The 20550-nt window shown below is 34.2% G+C and overlaps 1 protein-coding gene across 1 annotated transcript; it reads right to left on the bottom strand.

Moving 5' to 3' along the window:
• Nucleotides 1-1640: 1640 nt before the first annotated feature.
• LOC144963061 (uncharacterized) lies at nt 1641-16997 on the bottom strand. The gene is made up of 9 exons (XM_078896678.1): nt 16871-16997; nt 12319-13647; nt 10410-10482; nt 9915-10046; nt 8703-8798; nt 5672-5749; nt 5122-5187; nt 4200-4366; nt 1641-3002 (listed from the first exon to the last, which is right to left on the bottom strand). Exons 1-9 carry the CDS (start codon nt 16909-16911, stop codon nt 2873-2875), a joined length of 2112 nt encoding a protein of 703 aa, XP_078752804.1. The 5' UTR covers nt 16912-16997; the 3' UTR covers nt 1641-2872.
• Nucleotides 16998-20550: the final 3553 nt, after the last annotated feature.

The raw sequence follows: 20550 nt of genomic DNA, 5'->3' as shown, positions 1-20550 counted from the left end.
TAACAAATACAATAATACATAACGGAGAGATGATTTACAAGGGAAAAAATATCATCTCCCAAAACAATAACTATGCATTCGACTGTTTCCCTCCCAGTCCCAGCCAGGACAAAAACCCAGTAATCTCATTCCAAAACAAAGACAGAAAGCATGTTGGAAAACAGACATAGGGGAATAGAAGACACAGTATGTACCTCCCTGCCCACTATGGGAGGTCAGGAACCCCGCCCAGACTAACATGCAGTCACATCGCAGTTGAATTGGATGATTTTCTCTCTTTGTGTGGCTGTATGTGCATATGGCGTGATTTTGTATGTGCATCATTGCAAATGGAAAATGAGAATAGTTGAGATATGAAATTTCAATGAAAAGAATGGAAGGGAGTACTGAGATGATAAGATTTTTCAGACAATGACCCTGAGGGAGGAGTTGACTCATTTCTTAACCCATTATTCCAGTCAATACGGGGTTGAAGGTCAATCTCACAAGGGTTATGCTTGAAGGGCACAGTGGCAAAGGAGGTGATAGTGATTGATTTATATTTACCAAAAGTTATAATATATTCATCTTATTCTTATATTAATGTCAAAAGCGAGATCTTGGATTCAACGAAACCTTGACTATAATGAGCATTGACCTCTAGTCAAGTCCCATCGACTTTATTGTAACAGAGGTACACTGTATATTCAAAACAAAAACCATAACATACACAACAGACAGATGATTCACAAGAAAATAAATATATCAACTCCCAAAACAAATACTGTACATTTGAGTGTCTGCCACTCAGCCAGGGACTCTTCTAAGACTAAGACAGAAATCAACCTGGGGGATGGAAGAAAACGCTTGTGACCGCTCTGCTCACCATGGGATGACAAACTCAACATAGTGGTAGAAGCAGCTGTATCACTGTATCCCTCTCTTATGTTTTGTTTTGTTTGTTTTGTTTTTAAGGGTTTTACGGCGCTTGCAACACATTTAGGTCATATCAGCGCCAGTAAAAAGGAAGAAAATGGGATAGTAAAAAGTTCTAGAATTACAATTAAAGCACAAAAGAAAAGGCAAGACAAAGGGGATTTGGTTCAAATAGGGAACAGATGTAGATTCCAAGAGCACACCATCAAAGTACTTAGTTTGAGATCACCTAAAAGTCTCATCCAGACAAGCACAGGTCCCAACTAAGAGGAATACACTCAAATGTTTACCAATCATATAATATAATATGTAAACTAAACATAATACAATGCATAACAGAGAGATGATTTACAAGGAACAAAATATCATCTCCCAAAACTATACTATAACTATACATTCGACTGTTTCCCTCCCGGCCAAGGATCAGGACAAAACTAAATAATCTCATTCCAAGACAACGACCGGAAACAATTGGAAAACGGGTATGGGGGGATAGAAGACACAGAATGTACCTCCCTGCCCACTATGGGAGGTCAGGATCCCCACCCAGCCTCTCTTATGACTTCTTGAGATAGAAGAGACAGCAACTGATGAAGAATCCACTGGTCCATGGCAAAAAGTCATAGAAATTGCGAACTTGAAAAGATACATACATGTATCTAGATTGAAACAAAACGAATAATGAAATTGGCCAGTTTTATAAATTGAAATGACAAATTAATGTGTTGGTTCAAATGAATTTTATTTCAAAAGTACAGAAATATTTATAAAAGATGTGCAACATTTTTTTACAGCTGCCAAATATAAAGAGACTAGAAGGTCTTAGTAGATCTCAAAATCATTCATCTTTATGATTTATAAAGTAATGAAAAAAAATTAAATTAAATCAACTTTTCAAAACTCAAAAGTGCATAAGACGAGATGCTTATTTTCTAAGCCATTGGTGGAATGCAAGGGCATGTATTGGGGGATTGAATATGTGCCTCTCTTGAAAATCAAAACGTCACCCTGAAGTATAATTTGTCTGCCATTCGATTTCAATATTGATAATGAGAAATCACCACTCAAATCAATATACCTGATAACCTCTCAGTCAACGCAAGGATGAAATTTCTGGGGGTTTTTTTTATTATAATAGGATACATCATGAAAGTTGCAGTTATTCTCATTAAGTTGAAGTAGCAATTTTGCAGTAAAACTAAGTAAAAAGGCAACAAGGGCGTCAACAACTGTGCAGTGAACATTATTAAATGGTAAAATTTGTTCCAAGGAAAAATAGCTATGTGCATTAAAAAAAGTTAAAAAAAATGAGGCAACTACCCTAAAAGGTATGTATAAAAAAAATATATCTTAAATGAGCATGCCTGAAAATAGATCTCTGTAAAGATTTGTATTGAGAAAATGAAAAAGAAATGCTAAGGCAATCCAAAATTTCTGTAATACCAAATTAAATTAAGATCTTCCATCTTTGAAAATTATAGAGATGGTAATAATAAGAGTCAAAAAGAATCTGGTGAACCGTCACAGTAAATCTTTCAACACACAATAAAAAATCTCAGATTACTGATAACAAGACACTTCATTTGTTCAACATTTTTAAATAAAATAACGGCTGATCAAAATGCATACTCCCTGTATACACATATAAATGTATAGTAAAAGCATTAAAAGGGAACAAGAATTTCTTTTGTTTTTTTAATCGACAAGAATGACTCTGCTGGTCCAAATTTGAAAATAAAATTTAACAAAGTTAAGTAGTTAGGACCAGCTGCGATCAGTCTGAATCACTGGCATCGCAAGGTTAACTTCTATAAATTTCAGATAAATACCCTGAAGAATATATTTGATTGATTGTAACTATAGATTAATTTTTAAAATAAATAATAATAAATGATTTTTTTTCTAAATTAAAAAAAAAAAAAAAAAATCCATGGTATTATGCATTCATTGTACAAATTTACTTGTATTTGTACACAAGAAAAGTGGGGGTCCCTATGAATCTGTGAGCAAATTTGCGACCATCAGGTGTTGGGTCAGAGAAAGCAATCTTGTCTTTTGGTATGAAGGATCCATAGTCAAACCATTGCCTGTGGACAATTCAAATTTTTAACAATCATGCAACAAAACTGAAATTTAAAAAACATTTTCTTAAACGCATTTATGCCTGAAATGTTCCCCCCCCCCCCCCCAACCCCCACACACACACACAAAACCAAAATTGTTTTGTTATTAATGGTTTTACGGCGCTTGCAACACATTTAGGTTATATCAGCGCAAGTAAAAAGGAAAAAAATGGAATAGTAAAAAGTTCTAGAATTACGATTAAAGCACCCAAGAGAAAGTAAGACAAAGGGGAATGGGAACAAATAGGGATCAGATGTAGATTCCAAGAGCATACCACCAATGTACTTAGTTTGAGATCACCTATAAGTCTCATCCGGACACAAGCACAAAATCCAACAAAGAGGAATACACTCAAATGCTTACATTATACATTTAAAATAACAAATATAATAATATATAACAGAGAGATGATTTACAAGGAAAAAAATATCATCTCCCAAAACAATAACTATGCATTTGACTGTTTCCCTCTCAGTCAGGACTCCGACGAGGGCCAGGAAAAAACCAAGTAATCTTATTCCAAGACAAAGACAGAAAACTTGTTGGATAAGATATAAGGGGATAGAAGACACAGTATGTACCTCCCTGCCCACTATGGGAGGTCAGGATCCCCACCCAGCAAAACCAAAATAACCCCCCCCCCCCCCCTGTCAAAAAAAAAACTGTAATAGAGCTTATTGATGCCATGTCTCATACTAAGTGTTAAGTGACTTCCCATTGGCTTCGCATCCCCTGAAAAGCGCTTTGAGCACATTTCGATGATATTGCACAATGCCATACAAATGTTCAAGCTCCAGTGAAACATTGTGAAGCACATTAAGCATGGCTTATCCCGAGAGCTATACTGTTTATAGATAGTTCAAAGATGACTCAGGTCTTTGTTATCGTTTTTTGTCATCCGCGTTTATGAGTAATGCTCACTGAACTGTATTAACCCACCTATAAACGTTCATGGTTACAGTTTGTGTGTTGGTTCGTTATACTTCCAGATGGCAATGTTATGAGCTTCTTAGCCAAGTGCATACTATCTATATCTATTTTTATGATAGGAAGCTAACCTAATGCAAAGACTGTTTGTCAGGTCCAATTTATGTCCAGGTCTTTAATAAACAACGGTTATGTTGACAGGTTAGTCAGTTTAATATATTAAAGCCACTCACTGTACAGCCTCAACCAGACGAGATGCTACACCACTTCTTCGTTTCTGAGCTGCAACCCAAAGTCTACTAATCCCCATCAGAGCTGGTTCAGGAGTCTTTTCACAGCACCAAGGACGTCTCCCACTGGCATCATTCGCATCCAGATCACCAGGAATCACCCTGTTGCCCTTCAGAGTTAATGATAAAAAGATGATTGGGGGTTAACAACAATGCAAATAAATGTTTTAATGGCAAACAGATAAGAGGTAGAGGGGTGAAAAAAAAAATCATCACATAGTCAAAATATCAGTCAACGATCATGTTTCATTCATGCACTCCCCTACTCTAAATAAGTAGGGCAACAAAATGATCTTAATGAAAAAGTCTGAAATGTACGGATTTCTAAAAACTAACTTTACATGCATTTTACCCTGTCCCAGTTAGGTCAATAATTCAGTCTTGCACTGTCGTGTCGTGTAGCCAGAACAATTTATCAGTGCCTCAACTTACTGTTCTTAACACTATTACATAACTAAGTTAAAAGTGTTCTTAAATAAATTCAAAAGTTTGTTTGTTGCTTTAGGTCTCTTCCAACACAATTGAGGTTATATGAGAGACCGCTGAAACAAAAAAACAAGCAATCTAACAAAAATAGTACAAATGTAAATCAAAATCATAACCTAAAGATATCATAAGCTAAATTATAACTAACCAAGAACAAACAGGCAGAAGATTTACAGAAAAAAAATATCCCCTGTCAAAAATACAATCACAAACCAAAGAAGCAGGATAGGCTAGTAAAGAGAAGAAGAAACGACATCACTATCGAATCGTACACCCATGCGAACATCATAGGTATATGATTCAAGGGTGATGCTCCCATCCAACCACCCGCAAAATTCAAAAGGCTTAAGATGGAAATTCTTATTGAATGAAAAATTACCTCTTTTATAGGTTCTGCAACACAACAACCTTCAATTTCTCTGTCCATAGACACATAGAGGAAAACCTGGAAAACCAAAAATACTGATTGATACAAAAACAAGAGAAGCAAAGACTCAATTTAAGTCCACAATAACAAGTTAAGTCCAAATTCAGTGAGAACCAGGATTTATACACTTTGGATTATTTAATTTAAAATATTCAATTTTGAAAGTTAAAAAAAAAAATTAATAATAATAAAATGCAAACTTTGCACTGCCAAGCCATCAACTTAAACCAATTCCACTGTAAATCCATGGTGCAAAATGTTGCTGTGAACAACAGGCCAAAAATAAGGGAGAGAAAAAGAATGGAATGCCTCCAAACAGCTGGCAGATTAGAAATGCATTTTTCTGTTGCATACGAATTCTAGAAGATAGAAATGAAAAACAAGGAAAGCTAAGAAATCTTACTTTTCTTATGGACTCTATTTTGAGATTTTTAATTATTTCCATAAACTTTTCATGACACCTCCTCACCTGATTCCCCAAGAATAAATACTCAGCACTCACCTTTCGAAATGGGTTATTAAAAGGAGTGTCCCCTGGAAATCCAAGTTCTCTGCCCATCACCTCATAAATTTCTTCGACCTGCAATTGAAATTGCCAATAAACAAATATATAAAACCAGCAATGGAATATATGGAAAATCTTTTGTTGTATGCATTGGCACTGAAAATAAGAGGGGGGAGAAAAAAAAAATCCAATAAAAAAGATGGTCCTGATTCATTCATACTGCAGATTTTTAACAGTACTGAATTGGCTCTTAAAGCATTAAGGGAAAGACCACTTCATCTTGGGATGGTGTTACAGTTCAATCTGAGGGGAGTGTTACTGTAAGGATGCTACACACCTGAAATTTGTCTAGATTTTATTAGTATATACAGTTTCAGGTATCCACAAAAATTGGTCAAATTCAGACATACCCCCCCCCCCCCCCCCCCCTTCCAGATCAAGATTTTTTGACAAAATTTTAGAGGAAATTTGGAAAAACTATTTTTTTTGTTGTTAAAATGGATATTTGACCAAATTCAGATACGGTTCTGTTATTGTGATTGGAATGATAATGCAGTGGTGGTAGGGATGATGTGATATTTGGTGCAGTAGTGGCGGTATGGAAGATTTGATTGTGGTTGTAGTAGTGGTAGTAAGGATGATAATGTGGTGACTGAGAAGTGGTTAAGATGATGATAATGGTGTGATTGTTGTAGTTAAGGAAGTAAGGGTGATGTGGATGTGGTTATAGTAATAGTAGTGTTGTTTGTTTTAAGAGTTTTTCGGTGTTTGCAGTTGCAGCACATTTAGGTCATTGAAGAGACAGTAAAAAAAAAAAAAAAGGATGGGATTGTCAAAAAATTCTAGATTTACAATTAAAGCACACGAGAAAAAGTAAGACAAAGGGGAAGGGTTCAAATTGGGAACAGATAAAGATTCCAAGAATACACTATCAATGTACTTAGTTTGGATCACCAAAAAATCTAATCCAGACATAAGCCAATAAGCCTGTCATCTGTATTTTTTGCAGATAATGTGGTGGTGTTGGTAGGGATGATAATGAGCTTGTTATTGCAATAATAATAATAATAATTGAAAATTGAGAATATTGCAAAACAAATAAATTAATATTTACATTTTTTGAAAGTAAAAATGCGAAATAATTATATAAAATGATTATTGCTTGTTGTTATAAAGCCTAATACTGGACGGCAGAAAAGATTTTCGGTGTCTCTCTGTTTTCGTTGAAATAGAGAAAGGGCGACCACTTCTTTCTGACATAATAACTGATGGTCTTAGTGGATGATACTGGTCATTTAATATTTTAGATATTTTATTTATACAAAATTTCTCGTATAAAAGATCTACATCGTCGACATCATTTATATAGCATTTAATGGATTTTTTTAATATTTGAATTTATTTTGTTCCTTTCCACTGCTAAGCAATTGCCTCCCCAGCTGTTATACAAAATGACAAAACACTTTCGATTACTGCTCTATAAAATAATGTGCAGAGGGTTTTATCTATTCTAAACTGAGAGTTTTGATTAAAAAATATGTACGTCTGCACATCTTATGCCTAATTATTTTCAAGTGTTCATCCCACTTGAGCCTGTCATCAATCGTTACACCAAGGTATTTGTAGTGAGGAACTCGTTTTGTTTTGTTTTTAAGGGTTTTACGGCGCTTGCAACACATTTTGTTATATCAGCGCCAGTAAAAAGGAAGATAATGGGATAGTAAAAAGTTCGAGAATTACAATTAAAAAGCACCCAAGAGAAAGAAAGACAAAGGGGAACTGGGAACAAATAGGGATCAGATGTAGATTCCAACAGGTTACCACCAATGTACTTAGTTTGAGATCACCTATAAGTCTCATCTGGACACAAGCACAAAATCCATAAAAGAGGAATACACTCAAATGTTTACATTATACATTCAAAATAAATATAATAATAATACATAACAGAGAGATGATTTACAAGGAAAAAAATATCATCTCCCAAAACAATAACTATGCATTTGACTGTTTCCCTCCCAGCCAGGACAAAACCAAGTAATCTCATTCCAAGACAAAGACAGAAAGCATGTTGGAAAACAGACATGGGGGATAGAAGACACAATATGTCCCTCCCTGCCCGCTATGGGAGGTCAGGATCCCCACCCAGAGTGAGGAACTCGCTGGACGAATTGGTCCTTTAATTTTAACGGTTCTATCGGTTCCTTCACTCTCCTAAAGTCAATCACTAGCTCCTTTGTCTTGCTTATGTTAAGCTCTAGGTGTTGGGCATCACACCAAGACACAAATCTATCAATTTCTTGCCTATAAGCCACTTCGTTGCCATTTGTTATGAGGCCTTGAAGAGCGGTGTCATCTGCAAACTTTATTAAAGGTACACTCAGGTTTTGACTTCTACAGTCATTCGTGTATATTGTGAATAATACAGGGGACAATACACAACCTCGAGGAGTACCAGTATTTGTAGTTATACAGGAAGATATGTTTTGTCCTAATTGAAGATATTGTGCTCTCTCCGTAAGAAATTCGAGCACCCAAGCAATTATATACTTGTTTAGATTCAGACTAGTCAATTTTTGAACAACCAACGGAGGTTGCATGGTATTGAACGCTGACGAAAAATCTGCAAAAAGCAATATGCAACAGCTCTTAGCGTGATCTAGATGCCTGTAGATGTTGTTGGGTGTGACAGTGATGACAATGCTGTGGTATCACCAGGTTATAAGGATGATGATGAAAATTATGTGATGGTGGTCGTGATTATGATTATTTAAAATTAAACAAACTTTGAAAAAGGCAGATATGATAAATTAATGGATGAGACAAGCATTCATTTAGATGGATGACTCTCAGACCTGATTAATAAAGTTTATTATATTCTTTTTTTACATTATTTACTTACAAATTTATTTATTTTTTAAAGAAAAGAAAACACATGAAAATTTAATAATCAGAATATCTGAATGTTGCAGAAAAAAGATTGAAAAAGGGCTTCATATGAATGAGCAAAAAGGATATTTTAACAAACCTTTTTTCGATGAGAACGTGGATCATCCGAGAGAATCAAAATAATTTTGCTGCAGTCTATAGGACTTTCTTGAACTACACGCTCTTTCTTCCATCCCTGTAAACAACAAATAATATTTTTTCTTTTTACTATATTTATTAATCATTATCAAGACAGCAACAATTTGCGACAAAATTCACAATGCAGGTGAAAACCTTAAGAAATTCCACCTAAACAAAGCAAGATGGGTTTGTGCATTCAAAAGGTTTGGATCTGTAGAAAATCAGAACAGTCTCTCTTAACCTGAAAAATCTATTTGTCAATATGTGCTTGAAGTTGGTCTGAATCGAGACTCTTTGCAACAAATTATATAACAATTTCTACATTTTTTTTTTTTGTTTGTTGCTTTAGGTCTCTTCCAACACAATTGAGGTTATATGAGAGACCGCTGAAACAAAAAAAAAACAAGCAATCTAGCAAAAATAGTACAAATGTAAATCAAAATCATAACCTAAAGATATCATAAGCTAAATTATAAATAACCAAGAACAAACAGGCAGAAGATTTACAGAAAAAAAAAAATATCCCCTGTCAAAAATACAATCACAAACCGAAGAAACAGGATAGGCTAGTAAAGAGAAGAAACAACATCACTATCGGATCGTACACCCATGCGAACATCATAGGTATATGATTCAAGGGTGATGCTCCCATCCAAATTTCTACATCTTAAGCCATATAAAGTACAAATGCATCAATGTGTTTTGCATTGTGATACCAACATATGAACTGAACTGTGCCAGCGGTTCACGGACAAAATAAGCCGTGATCAAGAATTCACTGAAAACGTTTGATTTAGTGACAAGGCTCATTTTTATACAAGCAGATACATTCACAAAATGAACTTCACTTTTTTGTGGGAATCATCAACCCGAGACAAAGCGTGTGAGAAAGGACTGCATGACCAAAGAATAACTGCATTGGTTGCCCTCAGTTTTCATGGAATCATTGGGTCCTTTTATTCTTTTTTGACTTTTGACTAAGAGGGAAATGATGTAACTGTTAACAGCAAACGTTTAAATTTAATAATAAATCTAACAATCCCCATCTGTATTCAATATTATATATAATATTGAATACAGATGGGGATTGTTAGATTTATTATTAAATTTAAACGTTTGCTGTTATATATATATATATATATAGTTGTGAGTGTCTTATCTTTCTACTCACTGGAAATTTAAGGACTTCAAGAAGCCTCTTATGGAATTTTGCATGTGCTGTCTCATCCACTCCAGAGGCATGACTATACACCATCCCACAAACATTGCACTGAGTAACACCAAATTTCTTTTGACCAGCATCCTGTGGAATGGTAGAAGAAAAACAATTATTTCCATTAGCATAACTACATATTTATTTATCAAACATCTACACTGTTTATTGGGAAATCAGCAGCTCATTTGACACAGTATCCGACTCCGTGTAAATATACATAAACACCAGGGTTGCTCTGTATTTTTGGGGGGTTTTTTCTTGCCTGTCTGTCTGCCTGCCTATCAAGTTGAGACTGACTTGATCGATAATGATGGAGAAGATGATTTTTGTTGTTGTTTGTTTATTATTATTATTATTATTATTATTACTATTATTATATCTGCACAGACAGCAGGTCTGCTATTAAGGATTGGCAAAATATTTCAAAGTCAGTTGCACTGAAACACTTACGATTATCATTTGATTATCGTCATCTTTAACAACCTTGTTGCCTGGCCTTTTAGATCCTGACAATGATGAAGATCTGAAAAAAAATATTTTTTAAATAAAAAATCAAATATTCGAACATTACATCAAGAATTGAAACAAAAATCATGATAAATATGCAAATTGCTATACGAATTGATATATAAATGTGAACCAGCATAAGAATAAAGTAGAAAAAAGTGCAAGCTAACCAACTTATCCATTATCCACATATATGTATTGATGAATGTTTCTGAACTCCAGTTTACCTGTAACCTCTAAATTTGTATAACCTGCTAATTGTATCCAACATTCATTAATGTCCAATAATTGTGCAAAATGATGGATCTCTTCTTTGGTATTTATCATGACTGATAAGATAATACGATTTGATGACAAAAACTAAAATTAAAATGCAATGTAATGTAAGGAAGCCAAAAGTCTGATTATTGGCCCCTTTTAAATGGACATGTTTAAAGGCTGTGAGCTGGTAAGCGTTGAATTTCATTGGTCTGGTCGGCAAGGAAATGTTTTTCAATGGGTTGTTATTTTTTACTTAATATTGCTGAGTCTACTGAGTCAAGATGTTTAACCGGGAGTGTAAAATTTTATGTCAAACATGTCCTTACTAAATATCTATAAGAAAAAATTACAGAACTTTGATATGACATCAATATGAGTGGGATGTCATTGTAAGAAGGTTACACTGTACAAGGAAATTCCCATTTATGATACAAAATTTACAAACAAAAAAAAAACCTAATCTCTTTCCAGCTGACAGCAAACTACACACATCAAATTTGCCACACTTTTTCAAAACTTTTCATATTTCTTTACTCTCTTGAAGTTAGGTTGACAGTGTCTTAATTATTTTTTATTATTTAAAAAATAGATACTAATAAAAGCTAAATCCTCCACATGTTTTAAAAGCAATTTCATTTATCTTTTTGTGTCAAATGTCACAAGAATGACGACAGTCAAAATGTGCAACTGTACCAATGCCATCAGCCATTTGGAAGAACCAATATGTATAAATTCAATTTTTCTCCACGGAAACAATGACAGAATGAAACAACTTAACTGATATTATTGGATAATAGAGACCCCCCAGTCATTCAAATGAGTTTTTCATATAATGTTCGCCAGGATAAATAAATCTCATCTGTGATTGGAATTTGTATTGTTAAATTGATCTGGTGCAGTGCAATATCTGCAATGAAACCATAAAAGGCCTTTCGCACCTCATGAGCTTGGAACATGATATTAGGAAACAACAGATTTAGGAAAGAGTTCTCAAAATATTGTTTGGCTATTTCTTTGTCACGAGAGGATTTTTTTTTAATTTAAAGGGATTGGTAAAGAGAATCCTAATAATACCATTTCTCTACTTTTTCATAGAAATTAAGATGAAATCTGACACAAGAAAAAAATTTTGAATGGATATGGAACACATACTAAAAAGGCTATATGACAAAATTAAGAGAACACAATTTCACAGCTTTTTTTAGGAATGATGCCCTATGCCAAATTTTTTAAGCCTAAAAATTTGCCTTGTAAAGAGCATATATATGAAAATGATTTGTTACAAAGATTCTCTTCATCAAATGGTATTACCCTTAAATCATAGAAAAGGATACTACATATCCATCAAGCTTCCCCTTAACCATTGCTTTCAGACAACAAATACTTTCATCTTTAAAAAAAACTCACCAATACTGACCAAGATCTGCCAGAAAATTTTTTAAAAAGCCGGTCTTCCAGCTTTGGAAAAGGGCATCCCTACTTTTTGTTTAAATTTTAGGGAGGTGGCACATAATACATCTAGACTTGGCACAAATATATAGAACCATAAGTATGACCAAATTTTAGCAAGACTTTTAAAAAACCCAAATACCTTTCAGATGCAGACTTAGAAATGCGTTGAGATTTCCTAAAGATGGGAAATAACTTTTTGGTGGCTGAGTCTGTGGATTTGTCATCTGACTTTGCAATGTCTTGGTCCATCCCATTTGTGGTGTGTACTGCAGTGTCTGTACCTGCACTGTTTGAATCATTATCTTTAACAAGATCTGCAGGTGAATAGTCATCCATCGAATCATAAGGGGATTCATTCCCACTACTGTAATCCAGCCGTTGCCGTTTTGGAGTTTCCATACCATACGTTTTACAATTAGAGTCTTTATTTAGCACCATCATATCACAATCATCATCATTAAAGCCTTCTGCGTTGTACTTTTCAGATCTTGTGATATTTGACAATTTTGACTGACTTGGTGTAGATTCTACTGATGTAACTCCTCCGGAAGATACAGAACTAGATGCCGAAGCTGATCCTAATGGACTTTGGCTTGAGAGCTTTAATTTTTCAACAAAACAGTGTCTTTTATTTCCACCAGACTGTGGAGTTGCCCTCTTCTTTCCTCTTTTCTTAACGTTATTGCTTCTACTTTCACGGATAAATCTAAGATTGAACCCTTTTCCTAATAAAACATTGCTTGAGCCTACAGATTTCCCAACTGATTTTGATTTGAAAAATTTACGCTCCGACGATGATGATGACGGAGTGTCAATGTGATCCTGATTCTGAATTTCATTTTTCTTTAAACTTGATGTTCCTGAATCTCTTGGTGAATTAATAATATTCTTTTTCAATGGAGTCAAGTGTTCAGATCTGATGGATGAACTGCAATTGCTAACACTGTCAATGTCAAATCCTCTGTTAGAAATCTTGAAACTGATTCCATCACTGCTGCTACTGTCATCCCATTCATCATCAGAATCTTCGTTTTGTTTCCAAACAATTTTTGACAACCTTCTTGTAATCCTCCGACCATCAAATTCCTTTTCACATTCTATTTCTTTTATTTCATCCCGATACAGCTTTCTAAACTCATCAACTGAGCATCTTTGTAGAACAGCCTGTTTTATAGGTGATGCAGCAATCCTCTCAAGAAGCTTTTCATTCATCCTTATATCTTTAAGAATATGAGGCTTGTATTCATGTGACAACGATTTGGTGTCCCTCACATTTTTCTTAGTTGAGGAATTATTTTCTTTGGAGGCACCAGACAAACTTCCTTTCAGGCCATAAAAACATTTTGCTACAAAGGAAGTAGAGCCTGACTCAGAACTATTCTCAACCAGGGGGCCTTTCAAAGGAGAAGACATAGGGCTCCTGTCACCAATCTGAGACTTTTTAGGAGATTCCATTGTAGAAGACACCCTGAAAATGAAAGACAAAATTCTGATAAAATCATGATCCACTTAATATTAGTTTTCACACAGCTTGATGCCAGAAAAAAAATTTAAAAGGTAAAAAAAAAAAAAAAAACACATGCAAACAAACAATGTACTCCAATAATGTTTTGGCATTTGAGGTTTTTTTGTTTTTTTTTTTTACAGGGTTTTACGGCGCTTGCAACACATTACGGTCATATCAGCGCCCGTAAAAAGGAAGAAAATGGGATAGTAAAAAGTTCTAGAGTTACAATTAAAGCACCCAAGAAAAGGTAAGGGGAATGTGTTCAAATAGGAAAATGCAGATTATAGTGCAATTAATTCCTTGAACAGTTAAGTCACCAAAGCCAAGTTACATGCTTGTAACGTTCAAATATATCCATTTGTCACTAACCTACCAGTGCAAGTAGGCTAAGTAAAGTATAGCAGAGTAGTGTTATCTCAAATCAATAGTAAATGATAATTGAATCCAAAAAAGTTTGTTAAAAGAGTTGCTTTTTAATATTCTTTAACACAGTGAAAAGTATAGTGGTATGACAGTTAATAATGCTTTTAACCAGCAATGTCTTCAATGTTTATTAAATTATAAATAAACAATGTTACTGATGCACAGTTTATATAGTCTATCGCATAAGCCATGGGGTGTATTAAAGATTATGGCTAGATTTAATCTTTTAATTCCTTCTTTAAATCATCCCTCATGTTAGTGTTGGTCATTATGATGGGATGCTTGTCTTTGAAAAAGCTTTTTACATTTGACATTTTTTAAATATATTACTTTGGCACCCGACAGATTCAAGTTTCTTTTCGATTTACATAGAGAAATAGAAGTCATTAAGAACCATAAGGTATATAAGGCAGGAGTTTATCCTCGATTCTGTAGTATTACAGTAGAAATCACTAGTTACCTTCTGGATTGGACACTTATCTATCAGTGGGGGGGAGGTTGGGCCAGAAATAATCTTCACAACACCGGCAATGCATATAGTATAGAAATATGTCAACAGGACAATGAGAGGAAATATCTATGTGGAATTCGACTTATTAACTTGGATAAAGACAGAGTATTAAGCTTACAAATAAAAGTACTTATATTTATTGCGGTGTTGTTTTCTGATTCTTTTGTCCAACAAGCAGGATTTGGTAGCTGGGATTGCTTGATCATATATTACTTACGATATACATTATACCACTGATTAGCAAGCAATTGTTGATGTCCTTTAAACGATATAGAACCCGTGATGAATATTGGCTTCAGGATATTTATGGTTTAAAATGACTAAAACGGATTACACGTAACAATATAAAGACATAATTCAAATTATTAACTTTGTCAGAAACATAAAATCCTTTCACTTTCAAGGATTTTAGCTGATGTCACTTCAAATGATCATAATTCAATAACCATCACTTAACTGGCAATTCTGTTTTCACTATGATAAAATAGAATATTAACTATCACATAACGTAAAAGAAATAAAATCTGTACGGTGACATTCTAATTTGAATGCAATTCTATTTTATTCAATGTACTTTTGATAAAATACTAAATATTAGGTGCCTTTTTAATTCATACCCTAATAATTTATTTCTGGATGAAATTTCTTCAATTAAAGGCAGTTTAATAATTTTAAAATGCATGGTTTCCCTACTGTTATCTCCACTAAATTGCCTACAGCGGTAATTAATTACTCAGTGACAGCTTTATCACTTGTAATCAGCAAGCGATACCGTCAATCAGGCTAGATCACAGAAACCTGGGCTTTTCGCTAAATGTTTAGTTTCAGCATGATTTTCTGTGCCGTGTATCCTTTGGATAGGACATGTCTACCACAAAGTACTTTCCACCAAATCTAACAAACTCAGCTACCCATTCACTGTTGGGTGGACAGGGGGGTCAGAAAAAATCTTGACGGCACCCAGGATTGATATCTTGGCCCCTTTCCGTGTAAAGTGAGTGCTCTACCAAATGAGCTATCAGGACCCCCAGTTCATATAATAGTTTATCTTATTTATGAAACAGCTTTCTCAATAGTTTCCCTGAGACAAATTAGTAGCTTAAGTAAAAAATATATTTATAGGATATATTATGCTATTCTTGACTTCTTGTCTATGACTTAGTGCCTTGTGAGACAACAGAAAACTCTTGCAACTCTGCTTAATTGCACACCCTCGGAAGTTAAGGTGCGATTAAGCAGAGAAGCAAAAAATAAAATCTAAGCACCAGCTTTCATCTAGGACCTTCCCCTCTGAGTTATCTACGGGCTTGGGACTGTCATGTCCCATTCGACTCATTAGAATTAAAAGGTTTTTTTTCCTTCTTTTTGGATTGTTTTTTTTTTTAATTTTTAAAATTTATTTTCTTATTCATGTTTCATTGACAAAAAATGTAATATTTTTGTTTGCGAGAATAGTAACCATGAAGAGTTGATTGTAGTTAAGCCCTGTCTCGTCTACATATTGTAAATGTCATTAGAGTCGTACTGCTGAAGAAGTTTCAAAACATCATCATCCATTGGCTGGCAGAAGAGACATCAGCATCGTGTTTTTCGTTATGTTATTTTTTAAACAGGACGTTCTACCAACCTTTCCATCTCGAGAGCTAGCTTTCGAGGAGAAAGACATGCCAGTCCAGTTGCCTTTTGCGTCTATCAAAGTGGACAATCAAACGATGAGGTATGAGTATGAGTCCTCTCTGTAGTCTTTTTTTATTATTTGGTACAAAATGCTGACTTTTTGCATTTATCTTATTTTAATCAACATTCCCATATCATATTTTGGACCTCAAAGTCAAAGTGTATCTACCTTCGTCTTTAACTTTTAAAAAAATTAAGAGTCTACAAGTAGACAAGTACAAGTAAAAAGTAAAAAAAGTAAAGGCAGGCAAACAAGACAGGCAAGGGCAAGGGCAGATGGTTTATGTCGCCGCCGGTCGTCGTGTACCGCATGGAATACTTTTATTATGACATGATATTGATGACTATGACCTTCCCGCACGATGTTATGGTAATAGTTAATCGGTAGATCTTCTATCTAAGGTCTAGAAAGAATGTGCTTTACGAATGAACCAGGACCAGTGGTTTCGCGGCCTACAGTCACAGTCAGTACAACAAGCCTACTGATCCAGTTCCAGGCTTGCCAACCAGTATATTTCATATTATAATCATATAAGAGTGGTCTTTTGTTAATTATGTTGAAACATTACTCACCCCTGATCATCAAAACCTGATAATTTCCTTTTAGCTCTCATTGTTTGTGTTTTTCTCGTTTACTTTACAAACTTCACAATAATAAATCCCTCCTTCGTTCATCAACAAATTGGATTCCGCGCGGAAATCGGAAATGCTACCAGGGTTGCCAGATTATTTTTCAACAAAATGCCAGGGGAAGACTCAAAAAATGCCAAAACACTCAAAAAAATGCCAAAGTCTGTTGACTCCCACCCCCACTAAGAAAACTACTCACTTTTGATAGACAATTTACTATCATATCCTGGTGGCTTGCGTGTTTTCTTTTCTGTTCTTTTTTTTTTTTTTTTTTTTTTGAATTATACTATATTTCCTGTTGGGGTAATTTTTTACCTACTGACTACTAAGTGGAGTGCTAAACCACTACACCACGGTTGGATTTTAAGAATGAAAAAGAAATGCATTAACATGACAGGTAAATACGTAAACAGTTAAATAATTATTGACAATTAAGAAAACTTACTGTTTCGTGTTTCTTATGATGTTTTTTGTTGAATCTGGTTCAAGTGCAGAGTAAATGTGTCATTTGAAGTATAATATACAAGAAAAGAAAATGCCAAATGAAAATGCCAAATGTCAAATGATTTTTCTAATGCCAAACGGTTTTCAAAAATGCCAGATTTTTGGAATCTGGCATTTAAAATGCCAGACTGGCACCCCTGAATGCTACTCGGCAGGATTGCCAGATAATATTTCATAAATAATCCAAACCATTACGAAACCTATCCAGATATTTTTTGGAAGTCCAAATTTCCGAGAGAAAAAAATGTCTACCCCCGCCCACCAAAAAATAAAAAATAAAAAACCTTGAGCTTTTATGGAGGGCAATGTCCAATAAAAGTGATTAAAGCGTTTTACAAAGGGTCCCTAGTCAACAGCAAGACGTGACGCCTGTTAGGCGATTTTACAATTTTCTCGGACTAAGACAACGCTGTTAACGGCCGGGTACTCATTTTACACCTGCATACGATGAGAGAATGTGAATCGAGAACCTTTTCCAAGGACTCAACTTGCGCCAAGTACCTTCTGATCCGAAAGCGAGTGTCATATCACAATACCACTTAGTCGCACTTTCTCTAGCTTACCCTGATAGCTAGATAATGTAAATGTTGCTGCTAGAGAAATGTCATTATAAGAGTAATGATAACAAATATTGTTATCCAAAATGTGTTACTGTTATTGCATGACATAAAATGTAATTTTAAAAAGATTCTTACAGGCAAAATAATCCTAAAATAATCCAAAATCCATACTAAAATTATGACAATCCAAATAAAATTATGTCAAAACTTATAAAAAAAATATGCAGTTTGGATTAAAATAATCCAATCTGGCAATCCTGCTATTCGGGTGGTCAAACTTGCCAGGAAATTTGTAGGGAAATAATCTTACAGAGGTTACCTCGTACCACAGACTACTACGAGCAGACCTGACAACAGCAACTTTTTAGTGGCTAATCGCCGCCATCGTATTTAACCCTCTCGTGTTCAGATTCTTTATGGGGGAGTAGATAATGAGTTCCCTACAGTGGCGGTTCTAGCCTATTTATAGTGGTGGGGCAAAGATGATTCGGTCATATATATATATATATATATATATATATATATATATATATATATATATATATATATATATATATATATATATATATTATATTTCAACTTTTAAAAAAATAAAATATTTCGACCACAAATAATCACATTCACAATGAAAGGACAATACCAGTAGATTTTAATTATTCCAAACGTAATCAAAAAGGAATCACGAAAGAGAATACAACAAAAAATAAAGCGACGAGACAAAATGCGACAACACCTTGACAATACAAGTCCGTTTCGTTCACTCGAAAAATTAAAGAGATGCTTTAATCCCTCAACGGCGAGATTGATATTTCTGTTACATTTTCAGAAGTACGTAGTAACTTTAAATTTTTCATCGAGAAGCAACAACCGCGATATGACTCGAGTTTCATTCAGAGCTCAAATTGCATCATTTTTACTGCTCTCTTGGTGGTTAGAATGATTGTGCCGGTGGTGGTAGTGGTTGGAATAGTGGTACCGGTGGTGGTGGTGGTGGTGGTGGAGGAGGAGGAGGAGGAGGAGGAGGAGGAGGAGGAGGAGGAGGAAGAGGAGACGGTGAGGGAGGATGTAATTATGGTAGTGGTTTTGGTGGTGCTGTTGGTTAGAATGATAGTTGTGGAGACGATGACGAAAATTATATGATGATGTTGATATTGTTTTTATTGCTATTGTAGTATTTGTTGTTAATGTTGTTGTTGTTGTTAATGATGATGATAATGATGGCAACGACGATGTCGTCGACAATGATGATTACCGTACGATATTACAAAGTTTATTCAATCTTAGGCTTTCGCCATTAAATCATACACTTTGATGACAACATACATGAAAGTGGAAAAAAATGGTAAATGGAACCAAACAATAAATTGTTACCATTAATAACCACAAAAAATACAACAATCGTAATACCACCAATACGTACAATAATAATAATAATAATAATAATAATAATAATAATAATAATAATAATAATAATAATAATAATAATAATAATAATAATAATAATAATACCATCATCATTACTACCACCACCATCACTTTTACCACCACCACCATCACCATCATTATTACGTTTCCAATCCGTTTTTCTCGTTTTTTAAAAATTTGATACCTTAATAGTACAGACGAAAATTCCGGTGATTTTTTTAAAGGATAGTTAAAATATCTACCATTTTATTAACCCTGAAAACTACGATTTTTATTTTCCTATTTCAAGTAGGCAGGTCTGCTATGACAAGTATCAGTTCCATAGTAAAAAAAAGACAAATTAAAAACAAAGTTTACTTAATCTTAGGCTTTCGCCAATAATTCATACAATACAATTAAGACATATTAAATAATGCTACCAATCTCTCCTCATGCATTCGTTAGACTATAACAATAACGACCGTGTTATCTTTAAAGTTTACTTAATCTTAGGCTTTCGCCAATAATTCATACAATACAATTAAGACATATTAAATAATGCTACCAATCTCTGCTCATGCATTCGTTAGACTATAACAATAACGACCGTATTATCTTTACTCCTTACCCAACCAACCCCTAGCTTCCCGATTCTTCATCGCGAACTATTATGTATGTATTAGCTTCAGGACGGGCAAGTACGGAATCTGCCCACCCTTCCTTTAAACGTCTTTATTTCCTCTATAACTTAGAATTCAACTCTCTCCTTTCTCAGAAGAGTATTTCTCGTATACTAATTCAATTTTTGAGTAAACCAAAATGGTGGGGGTTGTATTTTATATATTTATTTAGTCGTGACTTCTGAATAAAAGTGTTTTATTAGAGGGAATGCAATAGAAAATACATTGTTTTGCAAAAATATTTAGTCTGGCAATAAAAATACAGCGGTAATTACTTTAAGAATTTTTTTTAAAAAAGGAACAAATTAATTTGTTTAAAAAAAAACAAAACAAAAAAACAAAACAAACAAACAAATAAGACAACAATTTAAATAAATGAATTTTGAGAAGCACTAAAGAAAACGAGAAAAAAAGAGATAATTTAAATGGATAAACAAATATATTAAAACAACACAAGTTAATACTAACTTGATAT

This window comes from Berghia stephanieae, chromosome 1 (assembly GCF_034508935.2).
Source record: "Berghia stephanieae isolate SIO BIC M18660-M18661 chromosome 1, UCSD_Bste_1.3, whole genome shotgun sequence".
In the NCBI taxonomy this organism is placed as follows: domain Eukaryota; kingdom Metazoa; phylum Mollusca; class Gastropoda; order Nudibranchia; family Aeolidiidae; genus Berghia; species Berghia stephanieae.
Note: the sequence above shows the minus strand (reverse complement) of the source record. Positions and strands in the feature narration are given on the sequence as shown.